Source organism: Stegostoma tigrinum, chromosome 4, assembly GCF_030684315.1.
Source record: "Stegostoma tigrinum isolate sSteTig4 chromosome 4, sSteTig4.hap1, whole genome shotgun sequence".
NCBI lineage: Eukaryota > Metazoa > Chordata > Chondrichthyes > Orectolobiformes > Stegostomatidae > Stegostoma > Stegostoma tigrinum.
The window spans coordinates 15,195,977-15,217,873 of record NC_081357.1 but is presented as its reverse complement, the minus strand read 5'-3'; the positions used below and the strand labels follow the sequence as shown (position 1 = coordinate 15,217,873).

At 45.6% G+C, this 21,897-nt stretch overlaps 1 protein-coding gene across 6 annotated transcripts in view; it reads right to left on the bottom strand.

Moving 5' to 3' along the window:
• The window catches only part of daam2 (dishevelled associated activator of morphogenesis 2), a 323,197-nt gene that overhangs the window by 85,364 nt on the left and 215,936 nt on the right, over window positions 1-21,897 (bottom strand). For all 6 annotated transcript variants that reach the window (XM_059645172.1, XM_059645173.1, XM_059645171.1 and 3 more), the window contains exons 12-14: window positions 21,044-21,102; window positions 18,649-18,839; window positions 11,307-11,618 (exon numbers count right to left, since the gene is read on the bottom strand). In XM_059645172.1, coding sequence (XP_059501155.1) covers window positions 11,307-11,618; window positions 18,649-18,839; window positions 21,044-21,102 — 562 coding nt within the window. The remainder of the gene's footprint in view (window positions 1-11,306; window positions 11,619-18,648; window positions 18,840-21,043; window positions 21,103-21,897) is intronic.

Sequence of the window (21,897 nt, the reverse complement as noted above, 5' to 3'; positions counted from 1 at the left end):
AGGGACTCAAGAGGCAACTTTTTCACACAGAGGGTGGTTCATATGTGGAATGAGCTGCCAGGGGAAGCAATAGATTCAGATACAGTTACAACATTTAAAAGACATTTGGATAGGTACATGAATAAGAAAGGTGTAGAAGGATATTGGCCAAGCACAGGCAGATTCTAGATTTAGTTAGAATGTTATTGATTGTTTAAAATGCTGTGGTGGAATTTGTCAAAGCTGTCAAACTGTGAGCAGAGTTTTCTGAGCAAGTTGCTAGACGTGAATTGATCTGAAGCCACCTCAGTGAGATGGAAGCTCTTCATCAGAGAAAAAAAATATTTTTGCAACATTATGGTCACATACCATCAACCAGGAAGGGAAAAGGCACACGTCTATGGGACAGCCAGAGCACACAAATGTTATAATTTAAGTTTAACATCGAAGTGACACTGCAATGTGCTTGACAGAGTATCCTCTTCATTGCTCCAATTGCATCCACAAAAGGTAGTAGTGAATAGAATTTTAACATAAGGAGTGGGAAGTTGCAATGCAGTCATAAACGCAATGTTTGTTCACCGACAGAAGTCTGCATCATCATAAGTCGGTCTCTTCTCAGCAAGAGAGGGGGTGAAATCAGTGAGATGCACAGAACGACATGTGTTCACAACTCGCTAATAGCCCTGTCGACAGCATCACGACTGGTTATTATCTCGGGTCAAACCACTGTGGCTACTGCGGGAAACTATACCCTCAGGTCCTGATAAACGCACAGCCACACAATGCCAAGACAAATGTTTTGCTTGGAGCACGACAGCTAGAATTTGCAGACTGAAAGTAGCCCATTTATAAATTCCCGTCCCCACAGCTCATTTAATCATTCATTCAGCACTTCAATCTAAACAGAAACAGAGTCAATTTTGAGGAAAGGGTGGTGGGGGAGGGGAGGGGAGGGAAATAAGGTTACACAGTAAGCTTGTGTTGTCTAAAATAAGGAATCTGGCAGGAGATCTAGCGATACTGACTGAGCCGAATAATCGGTTTCTGGGATCCAGATTGCATTCCCGATGAAGCATGTTAAAACAGCTGGGAGTTTGTGCCTTGGAATTGTCAACAAAGGGCGTGAAAAGGATATGGGAAGGTGGGACGCTGGGAATCTATACAGTATAGTTAATGGTAGGAATGAAAGAGGGGTTTTAGCATTTTTAAAAGCACATCACTCTGTATCACTGTGGTCGCGGAAAGGCCATCCCATCAGCCCACACTGGGTGCCTGAATCTCAGTGGGAAACAAGTATCCAAGAGCAGCCCCCCTTGGGGACAGGGGTCACAGATTTGTGCGACAACTGTGTACCTACAACATGTTTTCTTTGAGGCTGCATCAAACATAGATGTCTGCTTCACAAATGTGTGATATTTTCAAATCAACCTGTTCAAGAGATGCTATGACACAACTCTGGAGCAGATGCGATTCAATCTGGGCCTCCTGCCTCAGAGGTAAGGACACTATCACCACATCGCAAAAGCCCCAGGAACACTACATAGGTGGAATGTAATTTAAAACCCTCAAGCTGAAGACAATTATTTATATACTCACTACACAATTCACATATCTGATATCATCCTAATAATGCAGTCATTGAGTCATTGAGACGTACAACACGGAATCAGACCCTTTGGTCCAACTTGTCTTCGCCAACCAGATATCCTATATAAATCTAGTCCCATTTGCCAGCATTTGGCCCATATCTCTCTAACCACTTCCTATTCTCATACCCATCCAGATGCCTTTTAAATGTTGTAATTGTACCAGCCTCCACCACTTCTTCTGGCAGCTCATTCCATACACACACCACCCTCTGCATGAACAAGTTATCCTTTTTATATTTTTCGCCTCTCACCTCAAACCTATGCCCTCTAGCTTTGGACTCCCCTATCCTGGGGAAAAGACAATTGCTCATTTACCCTATCTATGCCCTCATGATTTGATAAACTTCTATAAGGCCACCCCTAAGCCTCTGACGCTACAGGGAAAACAGTCCCCGACTACTCAGCCTCTCCCTATAGCTCACACCCTCCAAACCTTGTAATTGAACGCCTTTGTAAATCTTTTCTGAACCCTTTCTAGTTTCACAATATCCTTTCTATAGGAGGGAGACCCGAATTGCACTCCCCTATAATAATTTTTTTTTGCAGTGGCAAGGCACTGTTTTGATTCATTCAATCAAAACAATATTGCCAATTAGCCCAGTGGCACTGGGACAAAGTGTCTAGTTATTTCTACTTAGTTCACAAAATCACACAATACAGAAGAGGGTCCTCAGTCCAGCAAGTCTGTACCGACAGCACTGCACTAAATCTATGCTAATCCCACTTGCCAGCACTAAGTCCATGGTCTTGAATGCTGTGACATTTCAAATACCTAATCCAAGCACTTCATAAAAATTGTGAGGTTGCCTGCTTCTAGCACCCTCTCAGCCAATGCATTCCAGACCGCCACCATTCTCTGGGTGAAGGGTCTTTCTTCAAATCCCCCCCAAACCTCCCACCTTTCACCTTAAAATTATACTCCCATGTTATTAACCCTTCAACTAAGAGAAGAGCTGTTTTATCCACCCTGTCCATGTCCCTCATAGTGTTATACACCCCTAGCAGATGTCCAGTCAATATCTTCATCAAAGACAGGTGAAGTGACATCACTTTCAAACTGTGGACCTCACTTTCAATGTGAGACACTTCATCTGACCAATGAAGTGGCTTGGGCAACAAAAACAAAGTTGCTGGAAAAGCTCAGCAGGTCTGGCAGCATCTGTGAAGGAAAAGTCAGAGTTGATGTTTCAGGTCCAATGACCCTTCCTCGGAACGGGCCACAGCTTTAGTGGAGTATCCAGCGTGTTTGAAACGAGCCAAAACAAGCACTCGAAGTATTGATAAAGTCTTTCTAGACAGTCACTGGGATTAAGTTAACAAGTTTTTGTTTAGTTTGGACCAGTTCTGAGATACTTGATGAGTCGAATGTCTGAGTTTCAGACTGAAGGTTGAAAGGTTGCATGGGAGCTTGACATGGAATCAATGAAGTCTCTCAATGTGTTTAGTGTCTTCCAGGACGAAGCTTCTCCGTTTTGGTCAGTCACAAGCAAGGGATGCCTATAAGGTAGAGGTGTGTGTGTGTGTGTGTGTGTGTTTGTGTGTGTGTGTGTGTGTGTGTGTGTGTGTGTGTGTGTGTGTGTGTGTGTGTGTGTGTGTGTGTGTGTGTGTGTGTGTGTGTGTGTGTCTGTGAGTGTGTGCGTGTGTATGTATGTATGTGTGTGTGCGTGCGTGCGCGTGTGTGTGTGTGAGAGAGACAGAGAGACTGACTGATGAGTTTATCTGTGGGGATGGTGGGGAATAGGGGTAGTTAGCTGATGGACTTCTCTGGGAAGAATTGTGTACATAGCTAAGGCATTCCCGCTGTCCCCCATGGGAGTCTCCTGTCACAGCCAAGTTCCAAGCGGGTTTGTTGCTTTGGAAACCTGGTGTCAGCCCAGCCCCACCCTTGTTTTGGCTGGTTAGTGTCTCAGTGTTGGTTGTGGAGTTGGTTTGAGAGGGCACATGCTGTTGGAATGCCTTGTTTGCCACCAGATTTGGGGGAATTTGCAAAAGCAACATTAGTGGTATTTCTCTAGTAAAGCATGGACAGTAATGTTATACAAATAATCCAAGGGTTGTCACACACAATGTACAATGATTGGGGGCTAATTAAGCTAAGAATTTAAATAAGCTCCTCAACCGTGGAAGATTACTGCCCAGTATTCTTCCTTGACATTCAATACTGTACAGATAAACAGGATGACAGCTCGGACTTCACATAATAATGTTACATTTTAAGCAGCTCTCTCTAGAACATACACATCAAATGATAAGTATTTAAGTAGGGAGAGCGAGGGACCTCTGGAATTCAAATGAATTCTCAGTTTATTTAATCTCTTGTTCATGTAGCAGCCCATTATGTAAACAGTCACTGTGCTGGCTATTCAAAACTCAATCCATGTTAAACTCTCATTGTTTTCAGAGGCACTTTGCACATTCCTGCAGTAATCTGAATTTAATTTCCCTCCTGTAACCAGTGTTTCAGACACTGCAGCAAACACTAACTTCTGCAGCTATAACCTGATATTCTAGGAAGCAATTCAACCTGGGAAGCAATGTATGTTCATTTGCAGTACACTTCACTACCAACTGTTGCTCAGAAACCGAGGTTAACTCTCTAGCTCTTTGCTTTTTTCACTCATTTCATAACTCCACACTGCACCTTCCTATCTCAAGAGTGTTTAAAGGTCTCACAACAAGGGAAAGTGGGCAAGACATAGGAGGTAATAAAATGTGAGGCTGGATGAACACAGCAGGCCAAGCAGCATCTCAGGAGCACAAAAGCTTTTGTGCTCCTGAGATGCTGCTTGGCCTGCTGTGTTCATCCAGCCTCACATTTTATTATCTTGGAATTTCCAGCATCTGCAGTTCCCATTATCTCAAGACATAGGAGGTAATGACCTCTTCATGCATCTACTTATGAAGCATCAGAACTCCTCGATTAGATTCCAGTCCCAGATATCCCAGGAGACAGTTCCTAGATTTATTCAGGAAAATATTCTACAGCAATATATCCCTGGCTCAATGAGACAGGAGCCCTGGCCCTTGGGAATGGGGTGCATGGTGGATTGAGTGCCAAAAAGATAAAGTTCCGGAGATAGCGTTCATTGTGTTGTAAAGTTCGGGTTAGTTATGAAAGAGGACAAAGAGAAATCAAGGGCAAGTATAGTTAATTGGGGAAAAACCAACTTCAGTGGTGTAAGAGATAATACAGCATGGAGCTTGAGGAACACAGCAAGTCAGGCAGCATCAGAGGAGCAGGCAAGCTGACATTTCAGGTCAGGACCCCTTCTTCAGAAATGAATTGGGATCAAAGGTTGGCAGACCAAACAGTTGCTAAGCAATGGGCTGCTTTTCAAGAAGCAATAGTTTGGGCACAAAATTCCCAAAAACGGAAAAGGGTTGTGTAAACACGCCCAGAGCTCCCTCGTTGACAAAAAATATACAGATAAAGATGAAGAAAACAAAGAAGTGATCTTATGAGGGATGCTGGGTGGATAATACAACCAAGAACAGGGCTGAAAATGGAAGATTCAGAGGAGAACTGGAAAGGCAAGAAGAGAAGCAAACGGAGAGTATGAAAAAGAGATTGGCAAAAAGAATCCAGAAGTCTTCCATAGGAATTGAGAGAGTAAAAGGGATGGTAAAAGGTGGAGGGGGGCAGACTAGGAACCAAAGTAGAGATTTTGCATGGATTCAGGGTATATGGTAGAGATATTAAATTAATACATTGCACCTGTCTTTATGAAGAAACAAGATGCCATGCAGGTTAAGAGGTCATTCAGATACTTGAGGGTTTAAAATGGATAAGAAGGAGGTATGGGATAACTTGTCTGTACTTGGGTTCATAAGGTACTAGGGCAGAATGAGATGATTCTGAAGGAAGTGAGATGGTATTTTACACAGTAACTGGCTATGTTTTCTTTCCCCAGTTTTCCCCAGACTCAGGGGAGATGCCAGGGTTCTGGAGAATCGTAAATGTTCCACCTTTGTTAAAAAAAGGATGTCAGGAAAAGACCAGCAATGACAGACTGCTCAGTTTAACCTCAATTGTGGGAAATTTCCAGAAACAACAGCTTGGGGCAAAATTAACAGCCATTTGGGTAAATGCAGGCTAATAGAGGAAAAAAAGTATTATTTTTAAGGGTGAGTCACGGTGAACTTGATGGGATTTTTATTTTGTTGGGGTAAGAGAGAGGATTAATGAAGGTAACGCTGTTCTTGTTGAGTGCCTGGACTTCCAAGAAACATTGAATAAAGTGCCTCAGAACAGACAAAATTAAGCTCGTGGGGTAAAACAGGCAGGAATGGAAACAAAACTGTCTGAGGGTTGGGAAAGAGAAAGCAATGGTTAGTGGGTGTTTTACAGATTGGGATTTGCGGTGGAGCTCCCGACGAGTCTGTTTTCCTGATTCATTCTGATCAAGATTAATGATCTGGACTTATTAGATCGAGGGGTATAAATTAAAATTTTTAAATGATGCAAAGCTTTGGAAGTATTGTAAAATGTAAGTTGACAAGTCATGTTGCAACTGAATAAGACATTTGGAGTACTGTGCGCAGCTCTGGCCATCACATTATAGGAAGGATATGGAGGATTTGAAGAGGGTGGAAAAGAGGTTTACCAGGATGTTGCCTGGATTGGAGTGTATTCGCCATAAGGCAGGGTTGGACAAACTTCGATTGTTTTCACTTGAGCATTGGAGGCTGAGGGGAACCTGATAAAGTGTGTAAAATTATGAGAGGCCTGGAGAGGGTGATTATAGGAATTTGCTTTTTTTCCCAGGGAGGAAATGTCACACACTCGGGGGCATAGGTTTAAGGTGATGGGGGGAAATTTAAAGGAGAAATGCAGTGCAGATTTTGCACACAGAGGGTGGTAGGTGCCTGATACACTATTGCAGATACAGTGGCATTGTTTAAGAGGCATTTAGACAGACAAAAGAATAGGCAGGGAATAGAAGGATACGGACCATGTATAGGCAGATGGGATTAGTTTAGAATGGCATCATAGTCAGCACAGATGCGGTGGACCAAAAGCCCTGTTCCTGAGACATATGTTAACAGGTTGATGGAATAGGCAGGCAAGTGGTAAGTTGACCGCAGATGAATGCACAGAATGCAAATGGATAATTTTGTTGGGAAGGATGAAGAGAGGCAACATAGAGTTGAGTACAGGGATCTGACAGCATAGAGTACGAAAGCTCAACAAGAACCTGCTTTGGCCTCAACTGGAGCACTCTGTCCACACTTTTGGGCAGATGTGAAGTTATTACAGAAAGTTCAGAAAGGAGGATGTAGTGGCACAGTAACAGAATAGTAATGGTAATATAATAGCTGCCCAGAACCCCAGGCTAACCCCAGGGTCATGGGTTTGAATCCCATCATGGAATGAAAACCTGGCCCAGTGCCAACTCGGTAATCAATGTCAACCACAGGAGAAGACCAGAGCCCAGCATCAGGCGAGTCCCTCCTGCAGCCATAGACAAGGAGTCTCAACACGCCTTCCTCTGTGCTGCAAATGTTCTGCACTTCTATGATATACAATCCATCTGGACGAGATTCCAGTCTCAAATCACTCCCAGATAGTCATAAACTACGCAAGCCCCTTGACGAAGATTCCAATCTGTAATCGCTGCGAAAGAAATCAGATGGGGGAAATCAGAAGGGACTGTCAAATCACCTTCCCCAGTTTTAGGAAACATGGCATGAGTTATAAATAAGTCCCACTGGCCCTAAGTGGGGAGATTGAGAAGAGATGCCGCTGATGAGTACACAGTATCCCCAAGGTTAACTACAGGCTGGATACATTTCACCGTAAAGTGCCATTCAACATGCTGACTATAAATCTTTCCTGAGAGCTGTGAGCCTATGAATAGATGAAGTTTATGACCACTAGTTGGACTCATTAATGGCAAGAAACAAGCCTGTGCCAGGGGAATGAGAAATGTTGGGTTTCCCCTCATTTTAAAGTGATGGGCCCAATATATTCACAGCACAGCCAGCAGTGAGCTGGACTGAGATCAACTGGCCCTTGTTTAACTCAAGGCAAGGTGGAGACAGCTTTCCCAAACTTCCCTGGTCCCACGCAGCATTTTGCAAAAGAAATCATTTTTCAGACAATGAACAGACAACGAACCCTGTCGGATCAGACAATGCAGTTTCTTCGTTTTCCTTTCCCTGTGTTTGGGTTCCAGTGTTCACCGGTGTCAGGTGGTAGTGCCCCAGATCACCTCCTCTGATCTTTTAGCCCCTGTTTCCAATTCTCCTTTAATATTAAGATGCGGCTGTAAATCTCCCTCCGCACTGTCCCTCAGACTTGCACAGGTTACCAACTGAGCTCAGGTCAAAAAGATAGAGTCACACGAGGCAGAATCTCCCTCCCTGCTCACCCCTGAAAGTGGTGAGGAAAATGGCCATGGTAGGGAAGAAAAATGGAGCGTCTCATGCCATTGGGCGGAAGTGTCCTCCTTCTTGCCACCTCTAAAATTTCGTGCTGGACAGGAAGGTCAGCCGAGGGGGGACCTTTCTTGATTTCCCAGCAATAATGGTGGCAGACCAGGACCGCACTCCTGAGAGTTTGAGGAGGGGGTAGTAGTGTCCTCTAATTTCCCCAATGTGGGGGCAATTAGAGGCCCTGATCAAGTGGTGTAGGAGAGAAGGCGACTGAGAACAGGGAGGCCTCTGAAAGACCCACCCCACCTTTTGGTGTGACTTACCTTCTCACTGCTAGATTCCCTGCAGAGTAGGCCTCAACCAGGAAGACTTTAGGCTCCAGAGGCTGCTGGGACGTTGGCGGCTGAGATCTGGGAAAAGTGATATGTGCGCCTTTAGTCTGTCCTAATGAGCTGATTGGTCAGCGGTTGGGTGGGTGACCTTGATGGTGGGGGTGGTGTGTTAGTCTTCCCCCTTAAACATTCACCCCCCACCTGCCCCCACCGAGCTTAAAAAGAAATCAGAAAATCCTGCCCTTGGGGTTGACAGACTATTTGCCTGTTGGTTTCTAACTAGTGTGGCTCTTGTTCCACCATCTCAGCCAATCTCCTTCCATTCTTTACTTCCATAGCCATTTGCCAAACTGCCCCCTACACTGCTACTCTCAACATACCATTCCAAGTGCATGCTCCCCATTCCTGCCACAGCCATGTGCTTTCTGTAACAGAATCTCCTGGGTTAGATACATTACAAATAAAGAGTCAAGTGAATTCCCTTCTCCATCATCCCCTTGCAATGCCAGGTCATGCAGAGCAGATCAAATTCAGTGTAGGAGCTCCTTCACAATACCCGCAACACAGCAGTCAGTGCTTACAGATTCAGTGAAGACATCCACCAACGTCTCCCTGCTTACATTCAGATCAGATGCTACAGTCTTCCAGGTATAAAGGCAGAAGATTGAATGGTATTATTTCAAAGAAGTTATCCCTGGTGCCCTGGTCAATACTGAGCATCCTTCAAAATCATAACAACAGGCTGCTTCATCATGTTCTCGCCTTGTGCTGCTCAGAGCTCCCTCATGGACAATATTTCTCCACTTCCTACACCAGTAACCTTCCCACCTCTCAGCATGAATCCAAGCAGTTTTGAAACGTGATCAGTTTGGCTGCCCCTCATCGAGAGGGCATTTGAGCTCTAGCGACTGAGGTTGGAGGATTTCAGCTCATGAGTTCACTTCCCACCTTCCAGGGTAGCTAGCTTCAAGGGTGGAATGGTGGCTCAGTGGTTAGCACTGATGTCTCACTGCGCTAGGGACCTGGGTTTAATTTCATCCTTGGGCGAGAGTCTGTGCACAGTTTGCACATTCCCTCTGTGTCTGCATGGGTTTCCTCCCACCATCTGAAGACGGGCAGGTTAGGTAATTTGGCCATGGGAAATGCAGGGTTTTGGAGACAGGGTAGGGGGTTGGGTCTGGGTGGAAGGGTCAGTGTGGACGTGAGGAGCTGAAAGGCCTGCCTGCACACAGTAGGGATTCAAAGGTGTGTTTCTGCAGTTGCAGCATTGTTGAACCCTGAATGAGGTGAAGGGAGAGAAGGTGCACTCCATCACCCATTTGCTCCACATATGGACGAAACCCTGAGACTACTGTTCCAAAATAATTCTCTCAGCTCTAGCCAATAAAAACAACTGATGGCAAGATGCTGATTAATGGAAGGGCCCTGTTTATGATGACAATTACTCCGCATTCCACATTGACTGCCAAGCATGTCATAAAACCAAACACTCCGAACAACAAAGGAGTGCAAGACATTGCAAATCTACATCAGGTTTCGTTCTATTTCCACTTAGACATTTTTTCTGGTCTCCAGACTACCATTTAACCTTGATGTTTCTTTCTTGTGTGATTTGCATTTGTTTTGGGGTTGGTGGGGGTGAAGCGGGGGTTGGTAGGGGGTAAGGCTGAAGAGTAATAGCTGGGAATCTGGCCAGATCCAACTGAAAGGCTCACATTTGATGCTAAACGTGTCTCATTCCAGAGGTAACACTGAACACTCGGCCTCCCCTGGCAACATAGGGCTGTGTGAACATGATCTTTTATATACTCTCCCTCGTCTGCTCTCAGCACACAGTTGCTAAAGCACCCAGAGGGAATTATTCACCGAGCTCCACCCCTAATGTCTGGGAGCTTTCACAGTCATCAAACAGAAGGCGATACATTGCATTTCATAGGCAAAGTGTCCCCAGCTCCTTTGGATTTGCTCTGGCTCCTTTAGGAATGGTTTTTTCCTTAGATGTAGGAGGTGCTATCACCACTGGTGTTACAAGAACATGAGGAATAGGAGCAGGAGTAGGCCCATCGAGCATGCTCCTCCATTCAATAAGATCACTGCTGATCTTTCGTGGGCTCGGCTCCACTTACCTGTCCCCTCACCATAACCCTTAATCCCTTTACCTTGCAAAAATCTACCTACCATTGTCTTAAAAACATTCAGTAAGATGGCCTCAACTACTTCACGAGGCAGGGAATTCCTTAATTCCTGGGGTCACCAGACAAGAGTGCGCAATAGGTCCTCCATTGTCTAACTCTGGGGGGATTGAGACCAATTGCAAGTTGCCCACTACAAATAAGCAAGGCTTGAGGTGAGATCCCTGGGTAATCCTGCACACGGTTAATTCCATGCCAACTTATCTGACGGGGTGGCAGCGGGGGGGGGGGGGGGGGGGGGCGTGGTTTGGACCAGTCAACTCAAAGTATCAACTCAGATCAGGGCCCACCAGCTAGCAGACTGTTGGCCTCAGCATGCAGAACACAAGGAGGGCAGAGGAAGGAGATTCAGGCCCTAGTCCAGGTGCAAACTGCAGTTGACAGCCCTGGAGGAGCAGCGAGGGAGCACAGCCCTGTTGGAAGCCCCATCCTGAGGCCTGGCTCGTTCAGCCAACAGCACCTCCTTGGATGGAGATCGAACAACGCAGGACACTGTTGGCAGAAGATCAGCGATGCCCTCCCCAGTGTTATGGCCATCGTTATATTTCCCTGATGTTACAGAGAGAGAATATCCTTTCGTTATCCCCTTCCCGCTTGCAGAATCTCACTGTGCACATGGCAGTGGCTGCCCACCTTCAATTGCAACACTGGCTACATGCTTCAATAAGTAGTTCCTCAGCCCCAGAGCACTCTGGAAGGTCCCATTCGCGAGAGTAACACTGCATAACGGTGGTTGTCTGCCCACTGCAGACGGGCCAATACAATTTACTCCTTACCTCTGCCAACTTGTGCCAGTTGAAAGACTTCAGCGGGTGCGATGGCTGTGGGATGGCTTTCTTCTTCGAGCTCCCCGTCGTCGGCGGGCAGGAGGGGGGCGGCACGGTGCAGCTGAAGAAGGGGGGTGCTCCGGGGGGAGGGGGAGGGGGCCCGCCAGGGGGCAGGGGTGGGGGAGGCGGGGGAAGGAACTCGTAGGGGAGGGCCGGGGGCGGTGGGGGCAGCTCGCCCAGGACGGGAGGGGGAGGGGGAGGGAGGGGCCCGCCGGGCGGTGGAGGGGGAGGGAGGGGGGGGAAGGAAAGGCCGCTCGTATTCTGAAACAGAGAGAGAGAGAGAGAGAGACAAAGTCAGGGTTTCTTTCAGAAGCAAAACAAAACAGTCCGGCAATGACGCATTCTGGTGAAGAGGCACCAGCTTTAGGACCAAAACCCCCGGAAAGAATTCAGCAGCGTCTGTGAAGAGAAAACACTGGAGTTAATTCCTTCAGACCTGCAGAAGGGTCACTTCACCCGAAACATCAACTCTATTTTCTCTCTCTCCCCCCGCCACCCGTAGACTCTGCCAGACCTGCTGAGCTTCTCCAGCACTCTCTGTTTCACTCTCAGATTTCGTTTGTTTTACCATCTTCAGGAGTACTGCTTGCGTAAACATTTACCTTTAAGAGACCGTTCAGCCCCTCTGGCCCTGCTTTACCTCATGGGCAGAACAGTAATGGATTTCTGTATTCCTCACGTTTACACAATTACACAGTTTAAACAGTATTTTCCCATCTCCATCCCAACAGGAGAGCCGCACGTGGTTTATCCTCCAGTATAAGCATGCCTCACCGTGTTCACCGCAAGCCACAATAACCTCATGACGATATAAACTCTTGTAATAGTCCACTGTTGAGCCATTGAGACAATGACCCTAAGGCATTTTTTCCCTTTTGCTTTCCCACGTCAGGTTAGTGGTGTTGGGGTGGCCTCCTGGATTCCTTTGAGGAACCCTTCCCTGGAATAGCCTCATGCACACCACATTGTTTTGCTATACAAAACCCTGGTTTGGCCACATCTGGAGTATTGTGTCCAGTTCTGGTCGCCTTGTTACAGGAAAGATGTGGAAACGTTGGAAAAGGTGCAGAGGAGATTTACTGGGATGTTGCCTGGAATGGCAGGAAGGTCTTACAAGGAAAGGTTGAGAGAGCTAGGGCTTTTTTCTATAGAACAACAAAGGATGAGATAGAGGTGTACAAAATGATCAGAGATACAGATAGAGTTGACAGCCAGAGACTTTTTCCCAGGGTGGAGGTAGCTGTTACAAGGGGGCATAGTTTTAAAGTGAATGGAGGTAGATATCGGGGAGACGTCAGAGGTAGCTTTCTTTACTCAGAGAGTGGTCGGGGGGGTGGCAAGGGACGGTAATGGAATCAGCCTCATTAGGGGCATTTAAGCAGCTATTAGATAGGCATTTGGATGATAGTATAAGGTAGCAGTGGAGGTTAGATAGACCTTAGGTTTAGGGTAAAAGTTCAGCACAACATCGTGGGCCAAAGGGCCTGTACTGTGCTGTACTGCTCTATGTCCTATCAGCCATGCCCTGCCTCTGGTCTGACCTGAGGCCTTCCAAAGGCCCCGAACCTTTGCCAGAGTAAAGGAATAAACCCTTTGGGATTGCTTACTTTCTCTGGACACCAGGAATGGGGGCAGAAGGTTTGAAATGAAAATCTAACGTCTGGCCACTTATGAGAATGGTAGGATGGTGTGAGCAGTTCCCTGTGCCTGTGCCAGCTCTCTGCAGGAGCGACTCTCCTGGTCACGTCCCTGCCCTTATCCCAAAGCCCAGAAAACCTATCTCTCTGAATGATTATCCAGTTGCCCTGGGGCCGTGGGTGGGTGGATCCCATACAAAGAAGCTGGTCATGGCTAGTGCAATCTCTATGAGTGGTTCTGCTGAGAGGTACAAGTGACCTGACTTTCGGAATTTGAGAAGGAGTCTTCAACCTTGAGGGAGGTGAGGGACATGGGATGGAACGGAATTCTGCTCCTTGGCTACAGCAGTGCTACAGAAGCAAAGACCAGTGAATCTCTGTATTGGCAGTAATCAGCTCCCCTCATTGGCAAGGAGGACTCCATTGAAGGTCAACGCCCTGAGCTGCAAAATAGGGGAGAGGAACGATTCAACGAGAAGATTTGGAGGAAGATCTGCAGGTGCTGGAGACCTGATACTATAAACAAAAACAAGGATAAACAGGAACTCGGCAGGCCTGGCAGCGTCTGTGGGAAGAGAGCACAGTTAATGTTTTGAGTGTGATGAATCATCTTGGTCACCAAACTCAAAACGTAAACTCTGCTGTCTTCCCAGAAATGCTGCCAGGTTTGCTGAGTCTCTCCAGCAATTTCTGTTTTTTCCCCTTTCAACAATAATTCCAACCAAATAATAAATTACAGAGGCTTATTGTTGCTTCCATGTGGTAATTGCCCAACAAATCCTAGTGGTAGAATCACAGGTTAATAATCATAATAATAAGAGGACAATAATTATTGGGAGATGAAGGCCTAGTGGCATTATGGCTGGACTGTTAATCCCGAGACCCGGGGAATGTCTTGGGACTCATGTTCAAATCCCACCAGGGAAGATGGTGGAATTTGAATTCAATAAAAATCTGGAATTAAGAGTCTACTGATGACCATGAAATTGTTGATGAGTGTTGGAAAAATCCATCTGGTTCATTTAACGTCTTATAGGGAGGGAAATCTGCCATCCTCACCTGGCCTGGTCTCCATGTAACTCCAGACCTGCAGCAGTGTGATTGATGTTTCATTGGGCAGTTATGGATAGGCAATGAATACTGGCCTAGCTAGCGACACTTATGTTCCATGAATGCATTAGAATAAAACCCTCTGTGCTATATTGCTTTGGGAGTGGAATGCATGATCAGATGTGGACTAAATCTCCTTTCTACTCCATTATAGCAACACAGCCCTCTGCAGAAACCTGGGGAAATGGCAGTTTCTAGCACTGGCAGTCTGTAATTCCTATCTGTGGGGCATTAGCTCTGTGAAGAACAGAAGAAATTGGAGTGATCTCAGATATGACCCCTTAAATCTGCTCTGCTCTTCAACACAATTGTAACTAATCTTTGATTTCAACTCCTCCCTCTCTTTATATCCTTTGTTTCCAAAGATCTGCCAATCCCAACCCGAAATATATTCACCGGCGAAGCACTCACAAGCCCTCTAGGCTGAAGAGTTTCACGACTGCACAGTCTTCGGAGAGATTTCATCTCAGCCCGAAATGATTGTTCCCTTGTTATGACCCCTCCTCCTAACTTACCCAGTCGGGGAAATTACCAATGGGCACCAACATTGTCAGAATTTTGGATGCTTCAACCTCCTACTCCAATAACTGGCAGAGAGTATAAGCCCACCTCACATTATAGGATAACCTTCTTGCTACCAACCTAGCCAACCTTCAAATCACTGCTGTTATTACCCTAACTTCTAATAACCTGGGCTGGATTTGAAAGGATGCTAAGGGGACAAATAAATAACCTACACTTCATGAGCTTCTGGTCTGGTTGTGATCTTCTGAGAGGGCCAGAGATGAAATCTTCTGATTTTAGCCCCCACTCCACAACCTCTACTGACTTGGAGTTACCTCTCAGTTAGCAGGGAGATGACACAGCACCGAGGGAAAGGGAGGAATTTAAAGATTTCTAGCCACAATGGAACAGCTGATAGTTACATGAGCATCACTTTTGGGGAAAGAATAATTAAAGGTTCTCTACAAATCTAGCCCAATGGCCACACCTATTCCCTTAAAAGGCTTGTGAAATCTAAAACTGGGATGTCAGTTCAAGGCAGCGTGGCTAATGTCTGGTCACCCTGGGACAGCGTGGGGCAGAAATTCAACTTTGACTAGATGGGAAAGAGCCAACGAAAGGCCTGAAAAGTGGATTTTTGTGCTCGATCTGAGACGACCCTTTTCACACAAGACCGCATGACCCATCAAAGTCAGACTTCATGCTTACAACAGTCAATGGAACCCTGAGTAGCTCTTTCAAACAAGTGAGTTGATCCCACTGATTGCAACATTCTTTCTTTTGAATGTGAAAAAGGAACAAGAATTTGATTACACAGAAACGTACAAGAATTCTCGTTCAGAAGTTGACCAGTCAATCAGTGTTTACATTCCTCATGGGTCTCCTCTTGCCCTACCTCATCTAACCCTTTCAGCATAGACCTTTGTCTGTCATCTCCTTATCGAGCTCTAGCTTAAATGCATCTGTGCTATTCACCTCAGCTACGTCTTGTTGGTACTTATATCTGTGGAAATTCTACCTGGCTGTCTCATGTCTCAGTGAGATCCAGGTGGGAAATTCCTTCTCTTGCAGAATTATGCTATGTCAGATTAATCAAATTCCTTTTTGACTTTACATACAACATGGCTGTTCTCTTTCCTGTCGGGAACTGTGAGGCATGTGAAACTTTATGTATGTGCGCGTTTTTAAAATGAGGGAACCATGGCACTAAATATAAGAGAATTGTGCATCATGCAGTATAAATAGTGCTTGCCACGTTGCATACAAAGATGCTAAACTATGTTGCAACCTATGAAGGACAGTTCCCTCGTTCTGGTTGAGAGAAGGGCAGCCAATCTTTATCTCAGAGCATGAATAAAGTGAGTGAGTGGTTCACCTCTCTTTCACAGTCTTCCATTCCCGAGTTGCACCTTGCAGATGGTCAATGAAACACCCCAGGAAAACTCACTCCTCTGGTCTGAGTAGCATCTTGGATTCTTTAACATCTGCATGAAGCACCCACATAATTTAGAAGTGTCTCCACTGGTGGGATGGTACTTCTGACAGTCCAGCCTACTCTTAGGGCTGTACTGGTGTTCTGAGCTGGGTTATCCGCTGAATCTCCGAGCATTGAACATATAAGCAGTGTCACCATTCATTCGTTTCTGGGATGTGGGTGTTGCTGCCTGGCCAGCATTTGTTGCCCACCCCCCAATGCCCCTGAGAAGCTGGTGGTGGGCTGCCTTCTTGAACTGCTGCAGTCGACGTGCTGTAGGTAGGCTTACAATGCCACTAGGGAGGGCAATTCCAGGATTTTGACCCAGTAAAGGAACGGAGATCTGTCTCCCAGTCAGGATGGTGAGTGGCTTGGAAGCGAACTTGAAGCTAATGGCGTCCCCATGTGTCTGCTGCCCTTGTCCTTCTAGACAGAAGTAGTCATGGGTTTGGAAGGTGCTGTCTAAAGTGCTTTAGTGAATTTCTGCAGTGCATCTTGTAACTAGTACATACTGCAGCTACTGAACAGCGGTCATAGTAGGAGTGAATGTTTGAGGATTTGCTGCCAATCAATCAGATTTTCTTGTCCTGGATGATGTCAAACTCCTTGAATATTGTTGGGCTGTACTCTTCCAAGGGGGAGTATTCCATCACACTCCTGACTTATGCCTTGTAGATACATGGTAGACAGACTTTGGGAGGTCAAAATGTGAGTTAGTTGTTGCAGGAATCCCAGCCTGTGTGGTCACTATAATAAGATAATAAAGTGTGAAGCTGGATGAACACAGCAGGCCCAGCAGCATCTCAGGAGCACAAAAGCTGACCTTTCGGGCCTAGACCTTTCATCAGAGAGGGGGATGGGGTGAGGGTTCTGGAATAAATAGGGAGAGAGGGAGAGGCGGACCGAAGATGGAGAGAAAAGAAGATAGGTGGAGAGGAGAGTGCAATGGGAGAGAGATTCCCTGAGGTTGGTCCAGAGGGAGGAGGGTAATTTCTTCAGGTTAGGCATCCCTGGAAGAGGCTTTGTTTTGATGTCTGGTCTCACTCCGTCTCTGGTCAATGATACCCACCTCAGAATGTTGATAAAGGGGGATTCAATGCTGGTAATTCCATTGAATGACAACAGGTGGTGGTTAGATACTCTCTTTTTGGAGATGGTCTTTACCTGGGACTTTAGTGTCATGAACGTTACCTGTCACTTTTAAACCAATGCCTGCGTTTTATCCAGATCTTGACGCTTCAGTATCTTGGGAGTCATGAACGGAGCTGAACTTTGTGCGATCATCAGCAAATGCCCCCACTTCTGACCTTATGATGGAGTGATGGCTATTGATGGAGCAGCTGAAGATGGTTGGGCCTTGGACTCTACCCTGATTAACTCCTGCAGAGATGTCCTGGAGCAGAAATGACAGACCTCCAGCAAGTCCAACTAAGACCTTTATGCCAAACATGACATCAATCAGCAAAGATTCCCTCTCCAATTCCCACTGACTCCATTTTTGCTCGGGTTCCTTGATGCCACACTAGGTTGTGATATCAAGGGCTGTCACTCTCACCCCACCTCTGGAATTCACCTCCTTTGTCAATGTTCAAATAAAGGCTGTAATAAGGTCAGGGACTGAGTGGCCCTGGCACACCTCAAACTGGACGTCACTGAGCAGGTTATTGTTGAGCAGGTACGGTTTGATAGTATTGTTGAGAACACGTTCCATCTCTTCACTGTTGGTTGAGAGTAGACTGATGGGCAAGTTGGATTTGTCCTGCTTTTAATTTCAGGACATACCTCCACAATTTTCCACATTGTCAGGTAGATGCCAGTGTTGGAACTGCACTGGAACAGCTTGGCGAGGGGAACGGCTAGTCCTGGGAGTCAAATCTTCAATAAATGTTAGCCTAGCCAGCAATACACCCATTCTACAAATGGGTTTGGATTAACATCCCAGTGCTGCAATGAGGGTGGACCACTCTGTTGAAGGTATTGTCATTTGCATGAGGCATTAAACCAAGTCAAATAAACATAAAAGACAACATTTTAGTATCGAAGAAGTGAAAAGAAATTCAACTGGTATCCCGGAAAACATTTAATATTCCAAAAAATGCTTCAAAGCCATGAAAGAGAAACAGAAATTGCTGGAGAAATTCAGCAAGTCTGGCAGCATCTGTGGAGAGAAAACAGAGTTAGCGTTTCATTTTAACTCTTCTTTACAGCTGATGGCAGCTAGGAAGAGGTGGTATAGGTGTTGAACGCTGAACAGGGCTTGAGAGGGTTGGTACACAGGGCAGTGGTGGAGCCCACTTGAAATACATGATCTGGTCAGAATTGTGGATGAGGATTATCACATTGCTAACTCTGCAACAGTGACCACACCTCAAGAGTACACTTGTGGCTTCAGATTGCTCTAGGACAGCGTGTGACCACGCATGCAAGTCTAGGTCATCTGAAATCTGTCTTTCCAATAATTAACAACAATTCCCTTGGGAGCATTCGGAGTAACGCACTTCCCTTTAAATGGGGTAGCACTGGGATCTCAAAGGGGCATGAGCTAATAACAGCAGGAAGGACTTACTGAGTTTGTCAGTTCGTTCAGACGGACAGAGAGCTCCACCACTTGGTCCCTTGTTTGGCGCAAGTCTGCAGACTCTTTCTGGAGCTTGTCCTTCATCTTATTGAGAGTTTTCATCATGTCATCCTTCTCCTGAGTTTTGGTCTCACACTCCCTCTCCTTCTTCTCAAGTCTTGCCAGTAATTCCACGTGTTCTGCCCATGACAAAAGACAATCACATGCTCGTGTACGCCAGGCAGTCAGCCATGCCACGTTTGATCCCTGGCGTGCTCCAAGAGGGGGCTTGGCGGCATGAACAAAAACTTAAATATCGGGATTCCTCACAAAACAGAACAAATATTCACCCAATAAAATCGGTCGCCCACCAGGTGCAAATCCCATCAAACTACCATTCCATCGTAAGTGAATGGGGGTGAAAATACAGTTACTATGCACTCTACCCTGGAGTTTTCAGGAATTAAACTCTAAGACAGAGCCACCAGTAACTCAAGGGAAATACTGGGAAATATTGCACTCGATACTAAAATGCAGAAAAATTAAATAGTTTCTAAAATATTGCATTTGGTTTCTTTCTCTGCGTACATTCTCCAGATTTCTGGAGAGAATAATGGTCTGTCAATGCAGTGCAAATGAATGTTTTCAAATGTGGGGTTGAGGCTGGTGGAAACAGAAGGTCTTCTGATGAAGGTCAATGGCTGACAGCCCTCCAGGAATGGTTCTGTTATGGGTGAGCAACCAGCTCTGCCAGCTTACTACCAAAGGTGGCAATGCTGATGCTAAGCCAACCATGATGCGCCTTTGGTGCTAGTTGGGAACACTCTGCTCCACTGCACACCATAACTTTGCTAAGGCCATCTGAAACCACCACCTGTTGAATGAAATGACTGTAATGACATCTATTATTTAAGGCTGAGAGACAAAATCAAGTGAAACAGGTCCTTCAGTCCATCTCAGGAAGAGGGATGACCTTATTAAAGCATGCGAGGTTCTTAGAAGGAATCGCAGAATTGTCTATGGGGCATATGGAGGCCAATCAGCCCATCATGTTTGCACAGGTGTCTCAAATGAGCATCACTACTTATGCCCTCTACCCTTGCATATTATTGCTGACAGGGCAGATGCAGAAAAGTTGCTTCACCTTGTGGAAGAGTCGAGGACCAGAAGACATAATCTCACAATAAGGGATCACATGTTCAAGACAAAGACAAGGAAGCATTTCTTCTCTCAGAAGGCACTAAATCTGTGGAATTCTCTATTATAGACGGCTGTCACGGCTGGATGTTAAATATATTCGAGGCTGAGACTGGTGGATTTCTAATCAGTAGAAGAATCAAAGGTTATGGGGAAAAGGCAGCAAAGTGGAGTTGAGGATTATCAGATCAGCCATGATCACACTGAATGGCGGAGTAGAATCAATGGGCTGAATGGCCTATTCCTGTTCCTACGTCTTACGGTCTCATGGTTTAAGTTGTACAACTCAGTGAGTTGCAATGAATTGCAAAGCACAGTCTGAAAGGGAGGTAAAGAAAATTCAGTACCAATCCTCAAAGGGGAATTCCAGGAACTCGCACAAAAGAGAAGAAAATGCAGGATTGTGGAAAAGTATAGGATGTATTGAGTCACTCTTTTAAAGAGCCAATACAGGCAATGAGGGGCTGGCACCTCCTCCAACTGCACTGTAGTTAATTTAATCATAAGTGCACCCGCTTTCAGAATGGAGCCAGCACCATCCAAACTGTTAACAGGATAGTGAGGGCATTAACCCTTCTGGGGGCTGATTCTAGCTCATTCAAGCAAGTGAATGCAGTGGAAATAGTGCACAAACCCATTTTATAAGGGCTGCCTCCCACTTTGCTCAGTCCAGGGAATCTGTAACACTGGTCAATGAAGACGTAAGAGTCAAACAACACTCCAAAAAAAATGTGTTTACCATCAAAAACCAAGCTTTTGGTGGTACTGTCTATTGCTTGGTCAACTGGCAACAGTCCTATTTCTTAATGAAATGGATAGACAAGTTGGATACATAAACTATCACAAAGCAACCCTCAGACAGGTCCTGGTTGAGGTAATCTGAGGGGAATTGTAACACCACAATGATACTGGAATCTTGATATGGAACAACAATGTCAACGGCAAATATAAATAAAAGTAGAAAGGGCTGGAGAACTCAACAGTTCTGTGGCAGTATCAATGGAGAGAGTGATAGGTTCACATTTCGAGTCTGATGAGACTCTTGTTTGGAAACTAAATTGAGTGGACTCTCCTTTGCTTTCCACCAGACTTGCTGGTGTTTCTCCAGTACTTTCTGTTTTATTTTCAAATCACCAGCGTTCATAGCACTTTGCCTCCGTTACTGTGTTAACCACGTCCTCATAAAATTCTGTCTCGGCAAACTTACCTTTCCTGAACTTTTCTGCTTGATCCTTCCACTGTTTCACTTCGTTTTCATTCACCAGCCTGAAGATATTTAAAAAAACTTTCATTTCCATTCAGTAGATCTGTCATCCACTACAGTTAAAAATTCAATGTGACCAAACCTTATGGGCGATGGCTGGTACAACGCAGAAAGTGGGGGAAGTGAACAGGTGATTGGATGGACCAGCCCCATTGGGAAGAAGACACTATCTTTCACTGAGGTAATAGGTTGAGATCACAGGGGTTGTGCGAGTCACAATGGCAAATACACATTGTGACCTGCGTTTAAGGATGGTGCATGGTCCAACTTCTTCTCCATCTCGTGGCTGGCTAGGAATCTCTCCTGCTTTTCCCACCTGGCATTAGCCTGTGATAAGGTTTAGGAGGTCGATAACGAACACCATTATGAACATACTTTCCTTGACCATCAAGGCCTGTAATGGGATTGGAGATCAGGTATGTACTCAGTAGACTGAATGAACGGATTGAATGGTTACTTGAGTGCATATGAAGAGGCACTTAATGGCATGGGGTGTGGGTCTTGTCAGGAGGTTAAAAACTGTAATGTAGCACAGTTGCGATTCAATCTGCAACTCTCTGAATACATCTATTGCAAATAAAAACTACCTCTTGTGCCTTCCTTCACCCACTGGCTATCAGTGAGGGAATATTAAGCTGTGGATGAAGTGTACAGTCGCACTGAGAAGGGAGTTTGTGTGTCAATGTACTTTCAGACCCTCAAAACTCTCTTTGGGATGTTGGATTCCAAATGAGAAGAACAGACTCTTCATGGGCTATGTCCTTGAAATGGGCATGGGCTGAAAAGCTCCCCATTTA